General features: G+C 42.1%; 2 protein-coding genes across 5 annotated transcripts in view; one reads left to right on the forward strand and one right to left on the reverse strand.

The window, feature by feature from the left end:
• The window catches only part of LOC105194368, a 194,876-nt gene extending 180,161 nt beyond the window's left edge, over window positions 1–14,715 (forward strand). For both annotated transcript variants that reach the window (XM_026130716.2, XM_039450287.1), the window contains 2 exons: window positions 1,010–1,675; window positions 8,564–14,715. In XM_026130716.2, coding sequence (XP_025986501.1) covers window positions 1,010–1,675; window positions 8,564–9,130 — 1,233 coding nt within the window. In that variant the 3' untranslated portion in view covers window positions 9,131–14,715. The remainder of the gene's footprint in view (window positions 1–1,009; window positions 1,676–8,563) is intronic.
• The window catches only part of LOC105193878 (autophagy-related protein 16-1), a 443,766-nt gene that overhangs the window by 257,167 nt on the left and 163,753 nt on the right, over window positions 1–22,846 (reverse strand). The window lies entirely within an intron of this gene.

Below are 22,846 nucleotides of genomic sequence, written 5' to 3' on the forward strand. Positions count from 1 at the left end.
TAATGGGAAGATGATCGTGTGCGTGGGATTCGTGACGGGCTCCATGGGTGGTTACGCAAGCACATCAGTGGCATCTCCACAAATATACAAATTATTAACTGTGGAGATAGCGCGAAACGTCAAGAGTATTTATCAGTGTAATATTCGCGATTAATTTGTTTCATCGAAGAGAACCATCGACCTCGAACGAGAAGCGATAAATAGTGCCATATAAAGGGATTTCGAATAATTCTTTGAAAGTGACAAGCACGTGAATCAGAGCGGATTATCGTTCCGTTTGATATAAATGAAAATGCACGCGTATATATATCATATGTATATCATTGATAATTATTGATTCTTGACGTATCGCGTCGAATAAATTGAACCGTGATGCTTTAGTGTGTGGAGAATGAAGAATATAGTTGGTTATTTGTACAAATAAAATAAAATTATGTATTATTATTTCACGTAATGCAGCGTCAGAAATGAAAATCCATTCAATAAAGTGGAAATTCAATGCAATAACTTATTTCCTTCGAATGCAAAAATTTGATTTAAAAAAGCTTTGACACGATATTTTCTGTGTAAATTACATATTTCACGCGCGATATCCTATTCTAACTTGCGTGTTGTCGAATACCATAATATAATTCCTAGGCGAACTATATCGTTGAAAATTCAATGTACGTTGTAGTGAAATTTCAATGCACTCTTTTTGTTTGTGTTGTTCGATTCTCGTCATAAATTCTCTGCAAGTTTTTGTATAAGCCCGATGCAAGCTATCAAAATCTCCCGACCATAGTGAAGCGAGCAAAATAGAAGAGTGATCAATAAATCGCGGGGTAGCTTCGCGAAGTTTAATTGCGAAATATCCGTGCTTTGCGTATTTTGGAATTTATCACTCTGCCGCCCGTTATAATTCCTTTAAATTAATACCGCGACAAATCGCATTAACGCGCGATATACATCGAACGAGATACTCGTTGGGAGCGATAAATAACGGCTCGAAAACAAACGATAATTTCAGGAACCGTACCTCGATGTACCGGAAGCGTCCACGTACGAACTGAGCTCCTGCTACAACGTGACCATCGACTGTCGCGCCGGCGACATGGTGACCAGAATTCAGACGAGCAAGCTCTTCTACGGCAAGGTGTACGCGAAGGGCTCGCCCAACTCGTGCGTGCAGGACATCAAGGGCGCGCTTGAGTTTGAACTTCGCATGGCGTACGACGATCTCGAGTGCAACATAAGGCAGCAGGGTCTCGGCCGGTACTTGAACGACGTCATCATCCAGCATCACGACACCATTGTCACCAGTTCTGATCTCGGGCTGGCTGTGACTTGCCAGTATGACCTCACTAACAAGACCGTGTCCAACGAAGTCGATCTCGGCGTACACGGCGACATTACGCCCGCTCTGTCGGAGGAGGTGATCGTCGATTCGCCGAACGTCGCCATGAAAATTACCGATCGCAGTGGAAACGAGGCTATCCCGTCGGCCGAAGTTGGTGATCCCCTGGCACTCAAATTCGAGATCCTCGACCCCCACAGCCCGTACGAGATCTTCGTCCGCGAACTAGTTGCCATGGACGGTGTCGATTCTAGTGAGATTATTTTGATCGATTCGGATGGCTGCCCCACCGATCACGTCATCATGGGACCGCTTTACAAATCGGCCACCACCGGCAAGGTAAGTTCCCAACGTGTCACGTATCAATTTCCTCATTTTAATAAAAGTCTTGGGCTTAATTAGATTCGTAAAAACAAAAGAAACCAAAGATAGTATCAAAAGATAAATCATCGCTAATTGTAAGTAGAGCAGACAAACGGAAGCTTTTCCCTCGCGAATAATTATATCTTCCATCTAGTTTTCTTACTTTAATGTAGCGCTGCAGCGATGGAAAATTATTTCTAGGGAAATGAATGTAGTTGGTGCTTGTGCAGTAAACGTTCCTCTTGATACCGTTCTAATAGAAACGTCTCGCTACTCGATCATTTCGTACATCGTCAAGTCGTTACGGAGTAAACAATAAAAAGGAGGAGTTTCCGGGATAAAAATTCATCATTTTGTACAAAACGGTACACGGAGCGCGTAGCTGTTCGGAAGGTAACGATAAAAAGAACGAATATATGTCGATTCTAATTTAACGGTCGTACACCGGATGGTCGGAGAGCGACAAGATGATCGAGGTGATTGACGCGTGTAACGTCGATGTCTGTCAACGTATATTTTGTGGAAACGCGCGCGCGTGCCACGAAATACGCGCGGGTGTAAAGCAACGGGAAAAAGAGGGAGATGGAAGCAAACGCGAGTCAACCAGTCGATCTGACTTCATGCTAATCAATCATCCGAACGGATTTTATGACGGGAAGCAATTTGCCCGGCCTGTAATAGGTCGCGTCGATGCGCCGCCGTCTTTGCGATGACGTGCCATGACATGCCCGGCATGCGGGCGCATTGCTCTGATGGCAACGATCATTATTTTCCGCGTGTTCCACATAAGGGAGCGTAAGATTACTGCCGATGAGAGTAAGAGCTTAAAAGCGAGATTCGTTTCATCGTTCATTCAAAATATTCCGATTTTCACTCGCATGGTCTTGCGGGACATTGCGGTGTACGCGAGTGTGAATGGTTTTTATATAATTTTCATATAACTCTTGCACAAGAACACGTTAATTAAGCACGTTTTGTCGAACGAGTTCTCACAGTCTGCCTCGTAGAAAATGGTAAAAAAGACACAAGAAATACAGATGAGACATGCAGATATGATTGAGAATGGACGTCTTTCATTCAAATGTATGAAGACGGATCATTAAATAATGGAGCACCGTTGCGCGCTCAAAACGACCGAGCTCGTAGAGCCCGCGATTATTACTTCCGCGTTTCCCGCATAAGGTAACATGGGAATTGACTTTGCGATCCCATTAGAAGGCGAAAAAATGGTTTAATCCTCTACTCTTTCTCGCGCGATGCGTGAAGTATCGTGGGTGAGCTAGAGCGAAAACGCATTAGGGCGGAAGCACAATAATTCTTGCGCGGTTAATAGGTAGGCGATCGCCACGTATTGACCTCGATAGACCAATTACACATATACCGCTCGTACATTTTGCACGATGACTCGCGCGATATAACGTCGGGCGCGCGCCGCGCCGCTGTGCCGCGCTGCGCCGCGCCGCGCCGCGCAACGAGAAATAGCCAGCGCGCGGCGCTGGGCATTAATAAAGCCGTAAAAATGTTTCCCGATAATTCGAGCAGTCGTTCTTACGTTAAGTCTAACCGGCGTGGCGCGGATATAACCAGCTCGGGCTTTTCCAATTATGTTTTCTCTCTGCATCGCGGGACCGCGCGAGTATCGCGGAAGTGCGGACAAAGGGGTTTTCTTTGGCTAACATTGTGTTCGAGGCTGCGCGCACAGCATTCGACCAGCTGTGCCCGCGGTCGTGGACCGCGTGGCTGATGCTTCACGTGTGTCGACGAGTAAAACAAACGGATCGTTACGATAGTGGCAGGTAGGAACGGAGTGCCGGAGAGCGAAGGTGGAGCAATAAGAGGCGCACGGCCTCGTTAACTCGTCGTTCCACATCATTTGCTCGCGCGAGCACGGCCGCGGTACGGCGCAATATCGCTTTATTAGAAAGTAATAACAGTCGTGGTAGAAACAAAGAGTAAATTTATATCGGGTACGTACGTAAGATACCGGGCATCAAGATATATCACCCACCCGGTCGTTCCTGTATCCAAGCGTCGTGGCGCCCTTTTCCGGTTTCAGAACGTGCGCGCACCGCGCCCGGTGCTGATCTCGTTTCCTGACCGCGGCTGATCACGAAGAGCTCACCCCATTTCCTGTCCCGAGCGTTACGATACAAAGATAGAGATCTCGCGATGCCTGCTGATCTCTTCAGGAATTTTGTCGAGCAGGCAAGATGTAAGAAAAGTTCCTCGCTGTGTGTGCATGTGTGTATTCAATTTTCGTCCCTCGCCGCGTTAGTTTAATCAAGACAGCGGGGTGTATGCAAATTCTAATCTGTTGAAGAGCGTAACGTAACTTGAAGAGGAAGATTTCATCGCGATCGTCCGCGCCGTATATTATCCGTACGCACCTTATTTACCTGTCGACTGGCAATGAATGATAAAACGCCTGACAACGACTTTGATATACGCCACGCTATCAGCTATCAATAATCTACGTCGTTTGCGACAGTATACCGTCATTACGATATGGTAATAAACGTTCGCAACATTGATTCTCGGTAAACGAAGGGGCATCGTTTGACCCGAGATATACCGATAGCAGGAAGTTGCTTGTTAATTCTTTGTCTTTCTTAATCTCAGATGGCTGAAAGACCTCTTCTCCCGCTCGTAGATGTGATCGCAAGCTAATAAACGATTAATAATTAATTATTACCGGGAACACACCAGCGCTTAGATTAGCTTCGAGTTGATAAAAACATTTGCGATGTACCAATTACCATTACAATAATTAATTATCTAACAATTACTATGTTCCGCTAGTCATTCGAAGCAAGTGTGAACGTACATTAAAAAATATTTAATAGGTGTCAAGAGGTACATGAGAAATACATTCGAGTTTTGAAAAGGTGTCAAATTTAGTGCTTTTGTTAAACAAAGCTATTTTTTATAGATATAAGACAAAGATTGCGATGCAAAAATTTGTCGAATTCCGAAATATATGTTTATAACATGATAATTCAACGAATTGTTTATCAAGAAAGATGTTCAATATCTAAAGATAGAGGTCATGAACTTTCTGAATATTTATACGGTATTATAAAATATCTCCTCTGCGTATAGAAGAATTTATTCCTGCTATTAATACCGCTTCTAATAATAGGAAACGCTTGTCTGTCGCGTAAACGTGAACGATCGTAAAGTAAACGAGCGAACACGTCGCAAAAGCCGATACGCATACCGCGGTGATTTTATTAATCCTGGATCGAGATAGAGAAAGAGAAACGATCGTCGAGGGCGGCGGAAGCGTCGGTGACGATGCAACGTTGCGCCTCGTCTAAGCAGAAATTTGCCAAAAGTTTGGTTTTCCGGTATGTCCGTCACGTAACCAGGCCGCGGCTCTCTTCCATTTCACAACCGGTTTGAATGAAATTGGAAACATTTCTCAACCGCCACGTCCGTGTACGTAAACTCGTAAGGGAGCGTGTACCCTCCCCCTTCCTTCCCCTTACATACGCGGGGATGAACCGGGCGGATGGGGGAGAGCCCGCGGCCGACTTATAAAGCAGACAAGGGGAGATCAGGTTGAGCAGCGGCCGTAAAAGCGCGGGCGGCGAGCCTCACGATCTGACTGATCTGATGCGGTACATTTATGACGGGCTCTTCTTTCTCGTCTCCTTTCCTATCGCCGACGTCGTTGCCGCTGAAGGAGACTTATCGTCGAGACTAGCGCGTACCAGATGCCGCGCGGATACGGCCCGTGTTTCTTTTCCCGCAGTCCACGTACACTTCTCTCTATTTCTCTTTCTCCGCCTCTCAAACTCGCGCGCGCGTCCCCGGGCTTTCCTCTTCGCCTCTTCCCTTCCTCCTTCGATCCGCTTACGCTTCTTCTTCCATCCGCGCTTCGAATGCAATCGCTCTCGCTTTTCCCCCGCGGAGAATGGACCTTCCGCTACTCTTTCTGCGCCGGATGACGTTGGGTTAATAAAGTTCCGCTCGTTCCACTAGACGCGCACAGGCAAAGAAACGGCTAAATGAAGCTGTACGTGGAACGAAGCATATTTTAATGTCTTACTTCCCGCCGATAATATACGTGCTCGGTGTGTAAATACGATGAACTTGGTAATGCGCCGCAGAAACCAGTTTCCGACGTGCACACGAGCGTGGCGCTAACCTTGTGTTCCCGGCCTTTCTCAGTTTCATGAGAAGTCGAGCTTTGGGAAGAGCGCGCGCTGGAACTTGACCCCGCGAGCGTGTAGCGAATGATCTGAATGAAGAGAAATCAATGACGAGAGCCTTGTGCACGGACGTAGCTATGAATATATTACGGGCTGGCGTTGCCCGCTCGGTGAAACGATGATCGCGAGATTACTCTGCGGACGACGAGCCTAACGAGCGAACACGAGTGATTATCATACGTACGTTTTGTAGAGAGCGCGCGGAGGCGCGGAGACGGAAGAAAGAAACTCGAATCCCCTGTGTACACCAATTCCGATCGCCGTCCAGGTACCAGGGTGAAAAACTTGCGCGCGATATAACCACGATAAGTTGTAAGGGAATAAAAAAAAGATTTTAACGGATAGGTCCGCTTGTCGCGAGAAAATAGGAATTACAGCGATGCGCTTGGTCGCACCATTTGCCAGGATGAATATACGTGCGCTCTAATGGTGCGCGTAAAAGCGGGTACTTGGGCTGTTTTTCATGTCATAATCCCGTGTAATTGCCGTTATATGGCCTTACCTAATAAAGAACAAAAAAATTCGACGCAGCTGCCGCGAGACGTGAAAAACCAGTTTGAAGCGATCATCTCTTACGCATATTGCGTGCGACGGCCGACGCCCGTCGTGTTACGCGATCCCTGACATCCGCATTCTGTAAATCCCTTTTCTGTAAGAGCGGCCCTACGTTTCTTTTTTCCTTACGCCGCGTGCTCGCGACGCAACGCCGCAATCGCGTGTAAAATCACGCCACCGTGCCCGTTCGCGACTTCGGGATATAGTTGAAAATTTATGTGAGAGCGACATATGGGTAAGATTACCATTATTCCGCATCCACACTGAATTCCATGACCGCCCGTGTCGGAATTTCAGAATTAATGCGACACTGCTTAGTTGAGTCGACGGCACCGACATCGCGTATGAATTACAAGTACGTTAAAAAAAAAAAAGCAAAATACGCGCGCGTTTCGCAGCTGCTTTGCGCTGATTACATTTGCCATTGTTAGGTAGTTCCCTAACTTCATGAAAAAAAAGTCAAGTATAAATCTGTCGTTTCGAAATCCGACGCAAACACCACTCTCGGTTGACGCTTGATGGTACTTTAATTTGTTTCTTGTGATGAAAAAAACCACGGAAATTCTATACGCAACTACCGGGATAATAAAGAGCGACGAAAGAGAAGTGGTGACGAGGACGCGCCGCAAATGTCATAATATTGGCGCTGTAGTTTGCTAACGGTATGCGAACTCGACAAAAGCCCCGAACGGCGAAATCGTTGCGTACCGAGGAGCCATTTGGCACAGGTGTTTACGTATTATCCGAGCGACAAGTAACGGCGTGAAACAATTGGTTACGTGACTTGCAATCCGTCGAAAGGGACCGATAGAGTACCCGAGGAAGTTCGTTTTATTACATTCCACGTATCGAATTTCCTGTTCCTCGCTGAAATGTATTTAAGGTAAATGTCCCATTGGCCGAGCATGTCCCTATACCAGACACTTACATGGAAACTTATTAATCTTAAATGTACGTTTTTATAATATTAAAGTTTAACTCTGATCTTTAAATACTTTAATTTATAAGGTAAATTATTTTATCAATATTGTAAAAATTAACGTTAAAAACAAATTTGTTACATAATTAGATTAGTGTTTATATTTTAAAGTTTTTAAAATTTTTTAACTGTATGTCAACATATTTTCTGTGTTTAAAACAAATATTTATATGACAAGTATTTAGAAGACAAGTGTTTTAGATTGTCCGAATATATTAATTCCTTCAAATATTTTAAAAGGTTCTATTACTTTCAAAATAATTTAAAAATTTTTCATATTTTTGTGTGTCATTAATAAAGCTTAATATTTTATATTTTAGTTAATTATAATTAGATCGTTTTATGTATTAAATTCTTAGAAAAATTCAACATTGTTGGTCCTGCCCATGTCCAGTTATCGAGACATTTACCTTAGATGTCGTGTCGAAAATTAAAAGTAAAGATCACGACATTCATTTAGTTATCATTTTTGAACATCGAATTTTGTAACATTATAAATTAAGATATAAACTCTTACATTTTTCTCTCGTATGTATCAGAGACGGAGACTTCCTTATAGAACTTTCCACATTTAAAACTCCCGTGAGTGTAGAATTCCATATCCAGAATTTGGAGAGTTTAACAAAAAATTTAATTTTTGACAAATTTTAAGATTTGAGAAATTTTAAGTAATTTTTTTTAGCAAAAAAAAAATATTTGTGTGTATTATTGAAATAATCTTTTTCTCTCCTTGGATAAGCTCCGCATGTAAAAAATTCAAAAGTCTCCGTTCCTGATACGTATAAATTTAATCAGTGAAACCGTAGTTTAGTCAATATTCTGTTAAATAAACTGTTCTGCTAATTAACAGACAGGTTATACACGCAAATATCGCTTTTCTTGATTTATATGCTTTTTAACGCTGTAATAATTTTCAACTCGACAAAAAATTTAAATTAATTGAATTAAACCACTAATTTATGTCCCTGTCTTCAATCGATTTCTCACATTCATAAAATCATAAAGCATTTCTAGCTCTGACAATCGAATATTCTACGATGTTCGTCGAGTAATCTCCTTTCAGTCTCATAAATCCTCAAGTCTCATCACCTTTTCTTTCCTTTTTGTGTCTCACAGATACTGCTGTCGCATTTCGATGCCTTCAAGTTTCCGAGTTCGGAAGTGGTGCAGTTCCGTGCTTTGGTCACTCCGTGCATGCCGACCTGCGAACCCGTACAGTGCGATCAAGAGGAGACGACCGGTGAACTGCGCTCGGTGATCTCGTTCGGTAGACGCCGTCGTCGTCGTCGCTCCACCTCCGTTGGCACCCAGAGTCGCGAGGACCTCCTTCTGGTGCAATCCATCCAGATTACAGACAAGTTTGGCTTCGAGCGCGATGGTAAGTTACCGAACGCCACTTCCGCGACGAGGGACGCCGTTTTCATCGAGAGCGAGGACATATCGTCGACGATGGGAATGTGCATCAATCTGGGCGAGGCCATTGTAGCCGGTACCGTCTTCCTCGTCGCCCAGATCGCCATAATAGCGGCATGGACCTTCACCTGGCAACGACGCCGGCAGATGCTGAAGCATCAGGAGGCGCTCTCGGTCTCCGTATCCGTGCCCGGAATGCATTCCATGCCCGGGCGCACCGACAGTCTCTGTAAGTTGTACGACGGCGGATACTCGGCGCGTCGTTTCTGAACGACCTCTCCCACCAGCTCCCACGGCATATCGTCAATTTTGTCTTCCTGCGTAAATCGCTATTAACGAATCTTTGGCTGACTTCACATGGACGTGAGTTCTCAAACCGATGTGTGCCGCGCGCGAGGGTCGTGCGCGTGTCACGATCCTCGAAGCGATCAGCAAAAATAACACTCTCTCACGCGGCTCTCTCTTTGAATCTTTCTGCGGAATTCAGATGGACGCTACTATATATCAAACTTGTACGAGTGTACCGCATTGCGAAGTTGCAGCCAATATACGTAGCTTTTAGTGGAGTATGCCCTTTGCCACCCACGCTTACCTTGTAGTCGGGTGGAAGCTTTGCAGAAGCGTTCTACTATTCCAATTAGATTCGGTTAGATGGGCAAATCGCAGAGTTTGTTGCGTCGGGATAGAGGGACGTTCGTTTAGCCACGATCAAAAAAAAAAAAAAAAAAAAAAATGGAAGAAAACGATCGCTGCCCATCTGTACGAATGTTCTTGTATCCACATTACCGTATTAGTATACTATCGCATAGCTTCTTTTTCGTCCCAAACTTCATTTCCCCGCAGCTGGCGACGTAAGGAAACCGATCGACTCCGCCGTATCACTTAATGCAAGTCGCTTCTGCACTCGTCTTGCCGATTAAAGTGGCGCAATTACACGCTACTCGCGTATGCACACGTGCTAATAATGCTGGTGAATTACCGAACGGAATAATTAGGCACAATTGCGCTTGATTACTCGCTACATCTGTCGCTTATTGAAGGCACAAATATCAGAGTGTCTCCGGCCTATCAGTATTTCTGGCCAAGGTCGGCGCAACGAATCGTACGTATCATCATCAGTTTCGTCTTTCTGTCTCTCGGGTGGCCGGTTATTTCGTGGAAGAAGGGGCATGGTTGCAATTACGGTCCGTACCGGCAACCTTTAATTAGCGTAACGTTCAATGTCCAAGTGACCTTCGTGCGTGCGCGCGCGCGCGCGTACCATCGTTCAACGAAAATCGACGCTTTCTAAGGGGACGTTTCTCAGAAGCGGACTGAAAGGGCACGATAAATAGAAAAAGAAAAAAGAAAGGGGAAGTTCTCGTAATATCGCGTCGACACTTAATCCGTATCTGATCGGAGACGCATACCGAGAATCACACGCTTCACGCTGAGGCTAAATCGATTTCTTACTTTGTTCCGGGATAAAAGTGGCCGTCTCGCCACACAACTTCCGCCGGTAAGTAGTTGATAATGTAACGGCCACAAAAATTCAGCCGCGAAGAGAGTAATCGATTTCGCGCGCGAGTTCGGTCGGTTTCTTGCGCCCACGTGCATCGCCACGCCGCGCCGCGCAGCCACCGCGCCGGCCGTGCCCTTTCCCCTTCGCTTTGCCCTGCCCTCACAAGCTGCTTTTAGCGTTTCTCTTTCTTCTCGAGGCGCGACGTGACGCGATGTGGGACACGTCTCGGCACGCTGTGGCTCTCTGTAGGTGATGGAGGTTGACGCGTCGTAGATTCGCTACGTCGGCCAGGCTACCGGCATGGACTCTAATTAGCATTGGGAATTGCGCATGATTATGCAGACGTGTAGAGTAGGATATCAACGATACGCGGTGCGGCTTGGAGCCAAAGCGACCGGCTAAATACCGGGGATGAAAGTGGGAGAAGGGATTGAGACGGAACGAGAAACAGTGGTAGAGCCAGATCGCGGTGAGCTCGGTGAAGAGGGGTAAAAGGTACGTGCGCAAAGGGGTTGGCGGAAGGTTAATTGCCTCTTGTGTGGCGTCTCGGGGGTTAAGCTAAGCTTGCGGGGGTAACGCTTGATGGGGTTGAATCTAGCTTCGAGAGAAAGGGAGGGGGGAGGGAGAGAAGGGTAATACAGGATATCACATCGAGGATAGCTATCTCTCCATACTAGAATCACGTAACCTCGACGACCCCCTTCCGACGTAACCTTAGTCATGTCCCTTATCCTTAGCCATCCCGTAGCGGCCAGGTTAATTTACGTCGCGACACGCGAGCTTATCAATCCGGATTGACACATTCGAGCTGGAAAAGATAACCAAAAATTGATTGATACCGGTTATGAGAGCTTCTTTCTTACTGGTTACGTAAGCAATAAAATATTGCGTTTCATCGATCCGTAATTCTATCGTCGGACATCTTGAGAAAATTCTAAAGGACAAAGCCGCGCCGATAATGTCAAACACAGAAAAATCCAGTTTGTAACAGTCATTGTACACCATTTTCTATATGAACCGCAAACAAAGAGTATTTGTTAAATTCACATTGTGCTCGACAAGCAGAGAAATAGAAAGAAGCGACAAGCCAGTTTCTTTACACAAATAGAAGTACATAAAGTATTTTATAATTTATATATACAACATATTATTGAAAGAAAGAGAGTATATGATAAAGATAATTAATCTGTATTTTAATTTATAGCATTTTACAATTGAACATTATTTGCCAACGGAATTGATTAAATTTCATCAAACACCCTATTCAAATTTTATCTTGCTTTAAAAAAATGCGAGGAGAAAAACGAGATAGAGACCAGAGGATATAATACGCTATAACAACGGGAAATACAAAACGGTTGGTCGTGCCAGTGGTGCCTTATCGATTTCACCAAAGGTACACAAGGCGGACCCACGGGGAGATCGGATTAATTGCGAAACTTGAGGATTAAAATACACTCGTGAAGACAAACAAAGGAACGAGCGAGACAAAATGGGAGTCTCCAATCGTTCTGAACTGTTTGCATTACAGTTAACCAAACTTCGGATTGTTCTAGTGTTTGACATTTGCCTATCGCGTGGAATTCGCGATACTATACGCGACGTACGAGTTCCGCTTTTGTTCGTGTCTCTCGAAAAGGTGTTTACGCAAGCAACAATCGCGTGTGCTTACTAATCACACGCCTGCGGATGTAACAAAGTTCCATCTTTAGATCAACCCTTTGATCTGTGTTAATTTCAAGGTAATCGTGCGCGGGATTAAATTCGAGACTGCAGGTTTTACGATACGAGCAAGACGAAATATTCATTCGCGAATACGTTTCACGTCTCCCTCGGCCACGTTCGTTGCGCGCGTAACTCACTATTAACGGCTAGCGGTCGCTAACGCAACAACAATAGCCGGCGTCGAACGAAAAAGGATACACAAGCGGCGGAGCGCGCGTATGTTACGTCCATCGGAATTCCAGTGTGCGCTTTAATTATTGGATCTAATTGCCGTGGATATTGCTAGGCACTGCCCCGTACGAGATCCCGTCGATGCGCCGACACCGAGCCAAATGGAATTTCATCCCCTTAAATCAAGCGGCATTGATCCCGCAAGGTAAAAAATTGAAATGCAGAAAACGCAGAGGGGAACTCGCGTTTTTCCGATGTATATTTCCGAAGCGCGATTCGATTACTCTCGCATTACGAAAGTAACCAGCACGTCGACGCCCCCCGTGTGATCGCGGCCTGGCCGGCAACTCCCTTTTCCCCGCTTCGCCGATGTTTCTTACGCGTGATTCGCTTATATAGAAGCATAAAATACAAATAAATATAAATATATATAAATATTGATATATATAAATATACGTATATATACGTACGATGATAAACATGCCAACGAAGGTGCCTACGCGTACAGTAAGTGAACGCGATGCATGACGAACTTACGATTTTTTTTCTCTCTCATTCTCTTTTATCTTTTTTAATTCCTTCAAAGATAACACTTTCAATTATGGATTTACGTTTAAGAATTTTTCGCTAACGCTGCGGTAGTATATCCAACCTGCTTGTGGTGAGAGGGTAGAGCCAATTTTATACATGTTCGACGATATTTTGTACGAACGCAATTGAGACGGTGTTGCGCGCGCGAGCGCGCGCGCGACGTCGCTGCGGTGGGTAAGAATGCACCCAGGTAGCATCCGCCGTGCGTACGTGGTCGCTGCGCGCAACGCTTTAGCGATGTAATTTCGATACAACACGTATCATATGGGCGTATGGAGTGGCGCAAGAAAAATCTGACATTTCTTCGCCTCGCTTCGAAAAGCGGTCTCCGACGAGAGAGAGAGAAAGAAAGAAAGAAAGAAAGAAAGAAAGAAAGAAAGGGAGAGGGAGGGAGGGAGACAAATGAGAAGGTAGATGGGAGATCAAGTTGTCTCGATTGTAAAATGCGGGAACTCGCTGGAAACGGATCCTAAGTCACTACTTTCATGGGGAAGATGTGCAAGATTTTCTCGCGCCACCTCGTAGACAGCGTGCATTTCGAGTAACACGATAACGATGTGCGAGCACTTTTCATCGACTTGATCGAACCGTATGCGCGGTACGGCCCGGTCGTGCCCGGTCGCTGACGTTTGATGCCAAGTCAATGGAAACTGCCGAGTACGCGGAGTTAATAAGGATAATCATTAATTAATTAATTGTCTTTACATTTAAAGAGCGTATACGATGAAAGTAAAAGGAGCAATCATGTTTCATCAATATAATAACGTAATTAAGATTAAGTTAACGCGCCCCGCGGCCTCGGCGCTATGTATCGGGGCCGCGGAAGGCAATTGCGAAGGAAAGATAATATTGGGCTCGAGGACGATCGCTCTCGATGATATCAACCGCGCAATCCTGCAATCCCGGCCGGCCGACTTGGGTAGCCGCGAGCAATTCAACGCGGCCGGCGTCGTCGTTTCTGCGTGCAAGTACCACTCGCTTCTTCTTCATCTCCTCCCCTCCCACCCTCCCATCCTCCACCCCCCTCCACCGCTCCTCGTAACCTTCCCCTCGCGCCCACCCTCCATATCGTCCATCTTAATGAGGGTTGTGTTTATACCCTGTACTTCTTACCGGGAGTATCCACGAGTTTGTAGAGATGTCGGTGCTTGTCCTCGAGCCTGAGGTGCGCGTTTGCTCCGTCGTAAGCTCGAGAAGCTCGAGTCTGTTCTGTACCATGACAAGCGTGTATTTCTGCTTTCCTCTAGCCAGTGTACGTCTTCTTTTCTATCCGCCCCCTCGCACCCATTCTCTTCCTCCTTTTCTTCCTTTTCCTTCTTCCTTCTCTTTGCCTCCTCGAGCGCGCCCGCCGCTGTATCGGCCGCTGCCGCTCGGCGCGCGCGCGCGCGCGCGCGAGCGAGCGCGCGTCCGTCGGCCGCCTCTCGCCAAATTAAACCATTTTCATCGCGAATACATGCGTCACGTACAGAACTTACCCGACGATCGCGAGCGTTCTTATGTTATATCCGCGCACCAGCATATAATCGCTTATTTATTTTTTACGTTAACGTACATTGCCCTTCAAGAATACTCGTACCCTATCACGCCTATTTTTTTTTCCCTTCCCATCCACGACCAGCATACCAACTACCGTTTTAATAATACGCCCGTCATACCATCCACGCACTGAAACTGCTATGTAATTTAACGAATCACTCTGCTGACGTTAAACGTAATGCGTGCGTGTTTCTAATTAATTCCCATTTTTTTTTCTACATTATCAAGACGTATCTTTCTCGCCAAACGTCGTATATGTCAGTACCGTAACACACACGTTGTACATAGCATATATGGTACAGAGAAAATAAACTCATTTTATAACGAAAAACGTCGTTTTCTTTTCCTGTTCTTTACGGCACTGTAATGTGTAACTTTACCCCCGCCGCCCGGGTTGTAAGGCGCTACGGCTTTGGATCTCAGCCAACGTTATACTCCTACGTAAGGAAAGTCCTTGGGATGACTCGTGCAAATATCGAAAAGAACAGCGAAGAGAAAGTAGTTACTACCTGTGGCGGCACGATCACGATCGACGTTGACGATAATAATCCATCTGTCGTTGGCAAATTATTTTCATACTCACGTACGGAGGGAAACTATTGTAAAAGGAAGATTGCCAAGTTCTTAACGAGTGTTATTGTTAGTCACAGGCTAACCAGTTCGACAAATTCCATGATCGAATCATTCGAGAAAATTATCCAATCAATCTATGGTCGCGCAAGACGTTAAATCGGGGCTCCTTCATCTCAGTGGCAGTGGAAATAAATTGGTAAGTTCGCACACATATCGATCAATATACCATAATACGACCTGCTGCAATGACAAATGAGCGGAACGGTAAGATATCTTCAGTTATAGAAAATGATTTGCAGAATGTATTTCATTGAGCCGCTAATAATTTTGCATTAAAATTACATTAAAATTCTGCCTTTTTTTTTACTCTTAAACACAACATGGGATCTGGGAGATTCCAGGTTGTAAAATTTCGATCGCTCACTGTGTGAGGAGAGAATGAGATAAAAAGTTCGGGGTAAGAAGAGAAAAAAGTTTAAAGTCTCCATTATCAATCGTGACGTTAACTTCAAAGCTCAATTAGAATTTAAACGGCACGATTTTTTGTCATCATATTTTCCTTATTGCATAATTATAATTTTAAAAGGAATGATAATGACATAATTTTTTCTTAAAAGTATCACTATTTAACTTTAAAACGCCGTACAATATTATAAAGTCCATGAAAATTTTTTGCAAAGATATGATTTAATAAAAAAAAATCTGGATCTTTTATTTTCATATAAAATTTCTTTAATAACTTCAACAATAGATCATTTTTCGGCAATGCCGTTTAATCAGTAACATTATTAAGACCCTAAACTATCATTAAAAAAAAATTTTGTTGAAAAATATTGATAAGAATCAAAGGCTTTTCAAAAGTTGCAAGGCTCTCCCAAACTCCTACATTGTATTTAAGAGTTAAATATATTCATATCTCAAACTTATAAAACAAGGATAGTAATAATTAACATGTATAAGCTATTTTTATTATTAAATACAACCGCTTAAAGTAAATTAATATCTAAATAATTCTAAATTAATAATTAATAATTAAGTAAAAATTTTTATGATAATGCTTAAAAAAAAATACGATCTCCGTGCCAACGTAAAAGAAATGTTCGTTGGATGTCATATTTAATCATTCTGTGGACGAGAATCCATTTTCCTCCCATATAACTAGGACATGGCGTTCCTGTACCTCACATTTCATGTAACGTGTAATTCTAAAATAAGATGCCTCGAACTTGAAATTTACATGTATGATATGCTTACGACATCGGCGCAAAATAACTAACAATTGACTTATTCTGTACGCGATTGGTCGGAGCTCGTAAAGCATATGTTCTATTAACAATGATCAATGATAATTTGAACATATAGTTGGTTACGGATCAATGTCTACTATCCAATGAAAATTAAATCTCTTCGTGACGCTCAAAGTTTCAAGCGCAATGCGATTCGCATCGGAAAAGAACAGCCGCGGGTAGAAGGAAACCCGATGCATCGTAAGAATATAAGGTGCGTCGTGCCGCACGAGCGAAAAGTAGACCATGTAAATGTGCAAGATCACTGGTTTCCAGCATCCGCTAGTTGCACTTCTGCGGCGCGCGATTCAATAAGCGTGAGAACCCTGTCGAGTGGTCGCGAGGAAGGATATTTATGAGAAGAACATTAATAGCTGACGTTTCCCAAGTGACTCTAGCGGAGAATGATGGAAGAAATATGGTTTTTTCCTCTTTCATTACAAACCAAGCCATCGTCTAAAACTAGGCGGGATTAGTTAACTGTTGTTACAACTCGGTCTCAGTCTTTACACACGCAACTACATTTTGCGATTACAACCGGAATAAACGGTTGAGTCATTCATGAAAAGAAATAAGCCAGAGAAGAAAATCATTTTCTCAACAATTAGATTTTCATGAAGAATAAGCACTTCCTTTTCTTCTATCTTACGATAAAGCAATAAGTTCAAGCGACTTTGAAATTTCTTTATCAAGAATATATAAAATATTTTCATTAAACAAATATAAGATTTATCAATATAAGGAAACTATTAAAATATGCCGGATTATATATCGTGGAAATAATAAAAAAGGAAACATACAAGTTATAGTATAAATCTGAAATATTAATAATGCTTCAATAAATAATACTTCTTAAAAAATAATACTTATTTTAAATATTTAATATTTAGTCATTGCAAACTTAAAAATGTTTTAACATTTTGCTGAATTTTAATATAAAAAATCTAAATACTGAAAGTGTTGGCTATATAGTTTATTTTAAGAATTTTCTTTTTTATAAAAAACACTTTCTTCAGGTACTGATTATAATAATTAGAAAACTTACAAAATCAATGTTTGTTCAAGCGTTAAGACAGTATAAATACATTTTAGACTTCAAATATTTATATTTGTAAAGTATAAATATTAAATATTTAAAGTCAGCATTTTACTCAATTTTAATATAAAATAAAAATAAAAAAATGCTTCAAAAAAACATCAGCAAAAATTAATGAAATTTAGTTGCCCTAATTAGAATTCAGAAAATACATTTCTCATCTGAATCTTCATAAATTTCTTCATCAGAATCTATACTTTTTTTAAAAAATCAAGTTGGATTCTAATTAAACCCTTAAAAAATTTTATGGGGGTAGTTAATAGTCAATTCGATTGAATTGCATTAATGCATATTAAAGTCGCTGTAAATTAATCTAACTTAAATGTAAAAGTGAAATATCACATATCACTTAGCTTTACGTTGATTTATGTACAACAATCATAAGTTTTCCGGACAATTATAATAATCCTTTAATTAATTCACATGTGACGTATGAGAATATCTAACTAGATATTATAAATTAATAATTCAGAACTGTTTTCACAAATATTTAATCAGCATAATTAAGCATAATTTTTTAAATTTGTAGATTGCTAATAATTTTTGTTACATTAAATATTTATAATATTTAAATACAACTTGTTTTTCAAATTATTTTCAACGTATACTCTTTAGCGATACGCAATTTAAATGCTAACACGTATACATACGATCTTTTCTCGCAAGAATCGCTTATTAAACAGTATAAAATATTTAGGTTTTATCTCAAGAGAGACGCTATTTAATTTTCTCATTTTATATTACAAATACGTATCTTCAAGTTCCATTTATTGAACTGTATCATTTCAAAACTGGTTTTAATTGAGTTTCTATGCAAAAACCGTCACCATAAATACTTGGGTCTTAGCAAATTACAGAATGTAGTATGCAGGAAAAAAAGTTAGAGTAACTGAATATTCGCCTAATCATATCCCGCCGTGCACAGTCAAACGTATATTAAAAGCGATGAGAAACTTTACTCTGCGCTATTTTGCGTAGTCTCGCCAATCTAACATAATGTCGCCTTCCTTTCGCAGCCGCGTGCAACTGCGAGGAAAAGAAGGTAGTACTTTTTCATCTGGAAGTCGTGCCGCTGCTAGTTTTAAGGCAAGCTCTGAGATTACCAACCGTCTGGTCCCCAATCGAAGCGCTCGCCGCCGGGAGCGCAATTTATCGCGCATAAAACGAGAGCGCAAGTTGCCCAGGTACGATTCGGTAAGTCCATTCCGCGGGAGTCGACTATGTTAATGAACCGGATCGAGATAATGCCGCGCGATGCTGCTGGTTTACGGTTCTGCTAACGCGGCCGGAAGTATATAGCCATCGGATGACAGAGGCGCAGCAGCACAGCACTATCGATCCGAAGTTCGCTGTTTCGCTCGCTCGTTCGTCCATTCGCAAGTAGAGACAGAAGAAACATATCGAGCAAGCGCTAGTTGGGTGGCATAAAAGTCCTGATAGGTTCCCGATATCTTCCGGATATCTCGTTCCGACACGACGCTTTGCCGTCTTGGTCGTCATCGTACGATAACGGAGCTATGTCGCCGTACGAACCGCTTTGGTCGTACGGTCTCTCCTTTGGTACGTGACGCGCGGAAGGAAGGCGGTGGTGGCGGCGGCAGAATTTCCGGCAACATTTGCCGACGGGAAGAGGAAGAGCAGCCGCGGAGAACTGCATGTATACGGAAGAGTGAGGAAGAAAAATGGAGAATAGGATTGTACGAAAACAGGGACGCACTACCAACGAATGGCGTTTCGAATCCCTGGCTAGAACGCCAAAGGATTCGTTCCTCACTGCGGCGACATTGTGTCGGTGCGGGACGTTATGTTATTTTTATTCTGTCGTCGAAAGATATCGTGACGCTGATGTACGCACCAATTACGCGAACATATCCATTTATTGGTCAATCCTGAATTTTTATTCATCTGATTATATCTACGTTGATCGGTCATGTCGAAGCTATTGCGGCGTTCTCTCGATTAAAAGTTTTACGTGCCTCCGTTGAATGGCGGCCAATATAAAACGAAGACTTGTTCCGTATCAGTATGATCGATTTAACATCGATATCGTATAATAATGATGAATTGCTTTTGCACACTTTCTAGAGAACAAATTATGAGGATAATAATTTTTTGTATCGTATGAAGGCACTAATTAATATTTAAGAAAACTAGTTTATACCTCTACGTACTAATTTATATAACAGTTCGACAAAGATAATTCAGATTTGGCTGGATACCAGAATTATTTTTGTCGAAAATATCCTGATTTTTCGCAACAAAATATTTACACAATCAAAAAATAAAGATTTGATAAAATTAGAAATCTAACGTAAAGGTGATTAGAGCTGAACGAAATTGCTGGTTTACAAAAAACAAATTCTATTACAAGTCTGTATTTTTTGTAATAGAATTCGGTTTTGATAAACTAACAATTCCATTCAGCTTGACTTGTAATGCAGTAATCACTTTGATATTAAATTTCAAATTGTTTATAATTTTTTTCAAAGAGGGGAGAATGTTATCGATGCTTGTGAGCATCAATATTATGAAACCAATTGTCAATTCAATACTTGTGATCTTATTCTTTTGATTCGATTTAAAGGTTTTGTTTTCAAAACCGAATGAAATTGCGCGCAGATTCGAAGAATCAGAAAATATATATAAAATCACATAAGCTTCTGCTGTAATCGTCGTTGGACCTTTCTCGGTTAATAGATAGAGAATCAGAAAAATTTGCAACGACAATCGATGTACAAGACTCGTACATACTGAAAAAACAAAATATCTCGATAATTGGCAATCATGCTCTATTCCAACCGGATAGTATACCAGCAGAAAAGTGACGTGCACGCGAGATCATCAGTCACTACGTCGGGCGTCATCGTGAATGAGAAACGCCGACTATAAGACGTCCACCTCGAGCCATTTGTCAAAAGTCGAGACAGTCCTATCGAAGTGTCTCTACGAAATTATCTGCTGGCGGCGCCGGACCCACGGGATTCCGGACAATCTGTCCCGGTCGAATTATCCCACATTAACCCCTGGGTTATCGATCTGCCGATTCCGAATGTTCGCTACTTCACGGCAGTCCGTTCCCGATCCTCATGCGATTTCGCCGAGGTATCTTTTTGGTCTTTTTCGCGAAGCGAGTACTTTCGCAGCCAAGGTTTCTTCTACTACTTTATACGAGTCATGCCTCTTTCTCAAAGTAAGATAGAATATGGATCAATGAGAGCGTCGGGATTACTCACCGTGAAAACGTAACGATTAAATTATGCTGCTCCAACGCTCGGTAACGCAGTTGTAAGAAAATATAGTTGAAGCCGTTAAAAACGGATCTTACTGCAAGGACGGGAAAGATATATCTTTCGATAAAAGATTACGCGGCGAAAGTCACTTGATTCCGAATTCATGGCCTATAAATGCTCCAATATCGCTTCTAAATGCCCAATCCTCTCGTACAACTTAGTACGTGTTTCAAAGATATGGCCCAATAAATACTTCGTAATTCCTTAAAGGTTTTGTTTTCTTGCACGCGCGTATTGTCACGCGCTGATATATCGCACGCAATCTACTTAAAGTTTCGTCTCTCGTCCGCGTTTCGATTACATCGAAAGTTGTAAACCAAGTCGAAATGCGCATCAAGCGATCAAGGAAAGTGGCGGCGGCGGCGTAAATAGCGAGCGGTTTTGCCATCGGAATGTCGATGGCATGATCGGCAAGGAGGTCGAAGTAGTGCGACCACCTCGAACGGCGAGGTTGCCTGGCTCATCTTAGCCAGCTCTTGTGCATGGTCGGGTTAGGTAAGGATTGTTGCGCGGCATTCAAGCAAGAAAAGACGACAAGCAAAACGAATCGAGATGGGAGATGTGACAAGAAATGGGAGCGAAATCTGACACATGAAAGGCAGTGAAGAAAAGCAGATAAAAAATATATACTGTATATACGTAACGACGAATCAAAACGATGAACAGCACATATAGATAATCATGTACTTTACCATAAATCTTTTGAAAGCCGCATAGTTTAGCCTTTCAAGCAAGATACACACGTAATGTAATGTAAAATGTAATATACGCATGGAGCATCGTAAATTCACAATTTATTCGCGAAGAAAATGAGAAGTTAACAAAAACAATATTATTTATTTATTGGAGATTATATAAAAAAAAAATAATTCCTATAAAGCGTAAAGAAACAAAACTTTGTTGCGTTAATAAGTTTAGTTATGCTGCATTAATTGTCGATAATCATGTTTATTACAATAACAATACAGATAATCTGTATTGTCGATGAACGTAACCAAATATACGTATATGAAGCGTTTTGATATCGAATATAGAAACTGAAACTGAGAAAATCGAACTGCTGATAAAACAGTAGACATATTGTTACTAGTGTTTAGATATATGATACACACATATTGTTAGAGTTAGTTTCCATTCGCATGATATATATCGCAAAATAATTATTCAATTCCTTTCTTTGAAATGGCGTGTTACGTCCAAACGTAACGAATGATTAGTTTTCTGTTCAATTAAACTCAATGAAAACGCTTTTTTGTCCAATATCTTTCAATTCAACGTTCTATCAATTATCTTCGATACACTGAATAATTTTTTCACATTATCCAATGCGAACATTGATTTCTTTGATATCAAGAAGTAAAAGTGTACAAAAAATATTACGATAGAATATAATATCCTTAACATGAGGATATAATTTTAATTACATCTATTTTATTGCTTGATTTAATTATAATTAAGTTACTTATAATTACATGAAAATTTCTCAAAATGTAGGGGCTAGTTTTAAATGCAAAAGATTAAAACATAGAAAAGTATCTCGAAATCTCCTTTCGTTTCAAACTTCACAAATACTTGGGTCATTTTTTTCCTCCTGGCACTTATGCCTAGCTTTCGTATCCTGTCCTTAGCATCCGCTTTTCGCTTGAACGTCTACCTTCATCTCCTAGCCGTCCTTCTAAGAGCCAATCCGTCTGACTCCACGCTGCACTCGTGAGTCTCAAGTATTCTCCCGGTTGCAGCCACGCAAGCCTTATTCAGAAAGACCTCCTCGCTTGTCCGTTGACTGGAAATAGTTTCGTCGAATTCAGCAGGCTCTCCTGACTTAATGCGATAAAATCGTATCAGGAAGTACTTGGATAACCAAACAGTGACTACAAGAGAGAAAGATTCTGCCAAGAGATTATTTTCTCACCACACTCGGCTCGCTTCATGCAATGAATCTAATACGTCAGTGAGACACTAGTAAAATACTCAGATAAAGGACTCTCTCTCTCGACTGCCGCCTCTATCGTAAGGACGTATTTGTCGATTGCGACCCAAAAGTAAGTAACTTTTCATAAGCATTCATTGTCTATGAGGTGGAAGTAAGAACCCCATTCGAACTTGCCGACTTTGATTCGGATGTATATCCGCACTCAAAGCCAATTATGCTAATGGCCGGTTCAAACTTACCGAATTAAATTGGTTTCGTAGACAGCCAATTTCAACTTGCCGACT

This window comes from Solenopsis invicta, chromosome 6, assembly GCF_016802725.1.
Source record: "Solenopsis invicta isolate M01_SB chromosome 6, UNIL_Sinv_3.0, whole genome shotgun sequence".
NCBI lineage: Eukaryota > Metazoa > Arthropoda > Insecta > Hymenoptera > Formicidae > Solenopsis > Solenopsis invicta.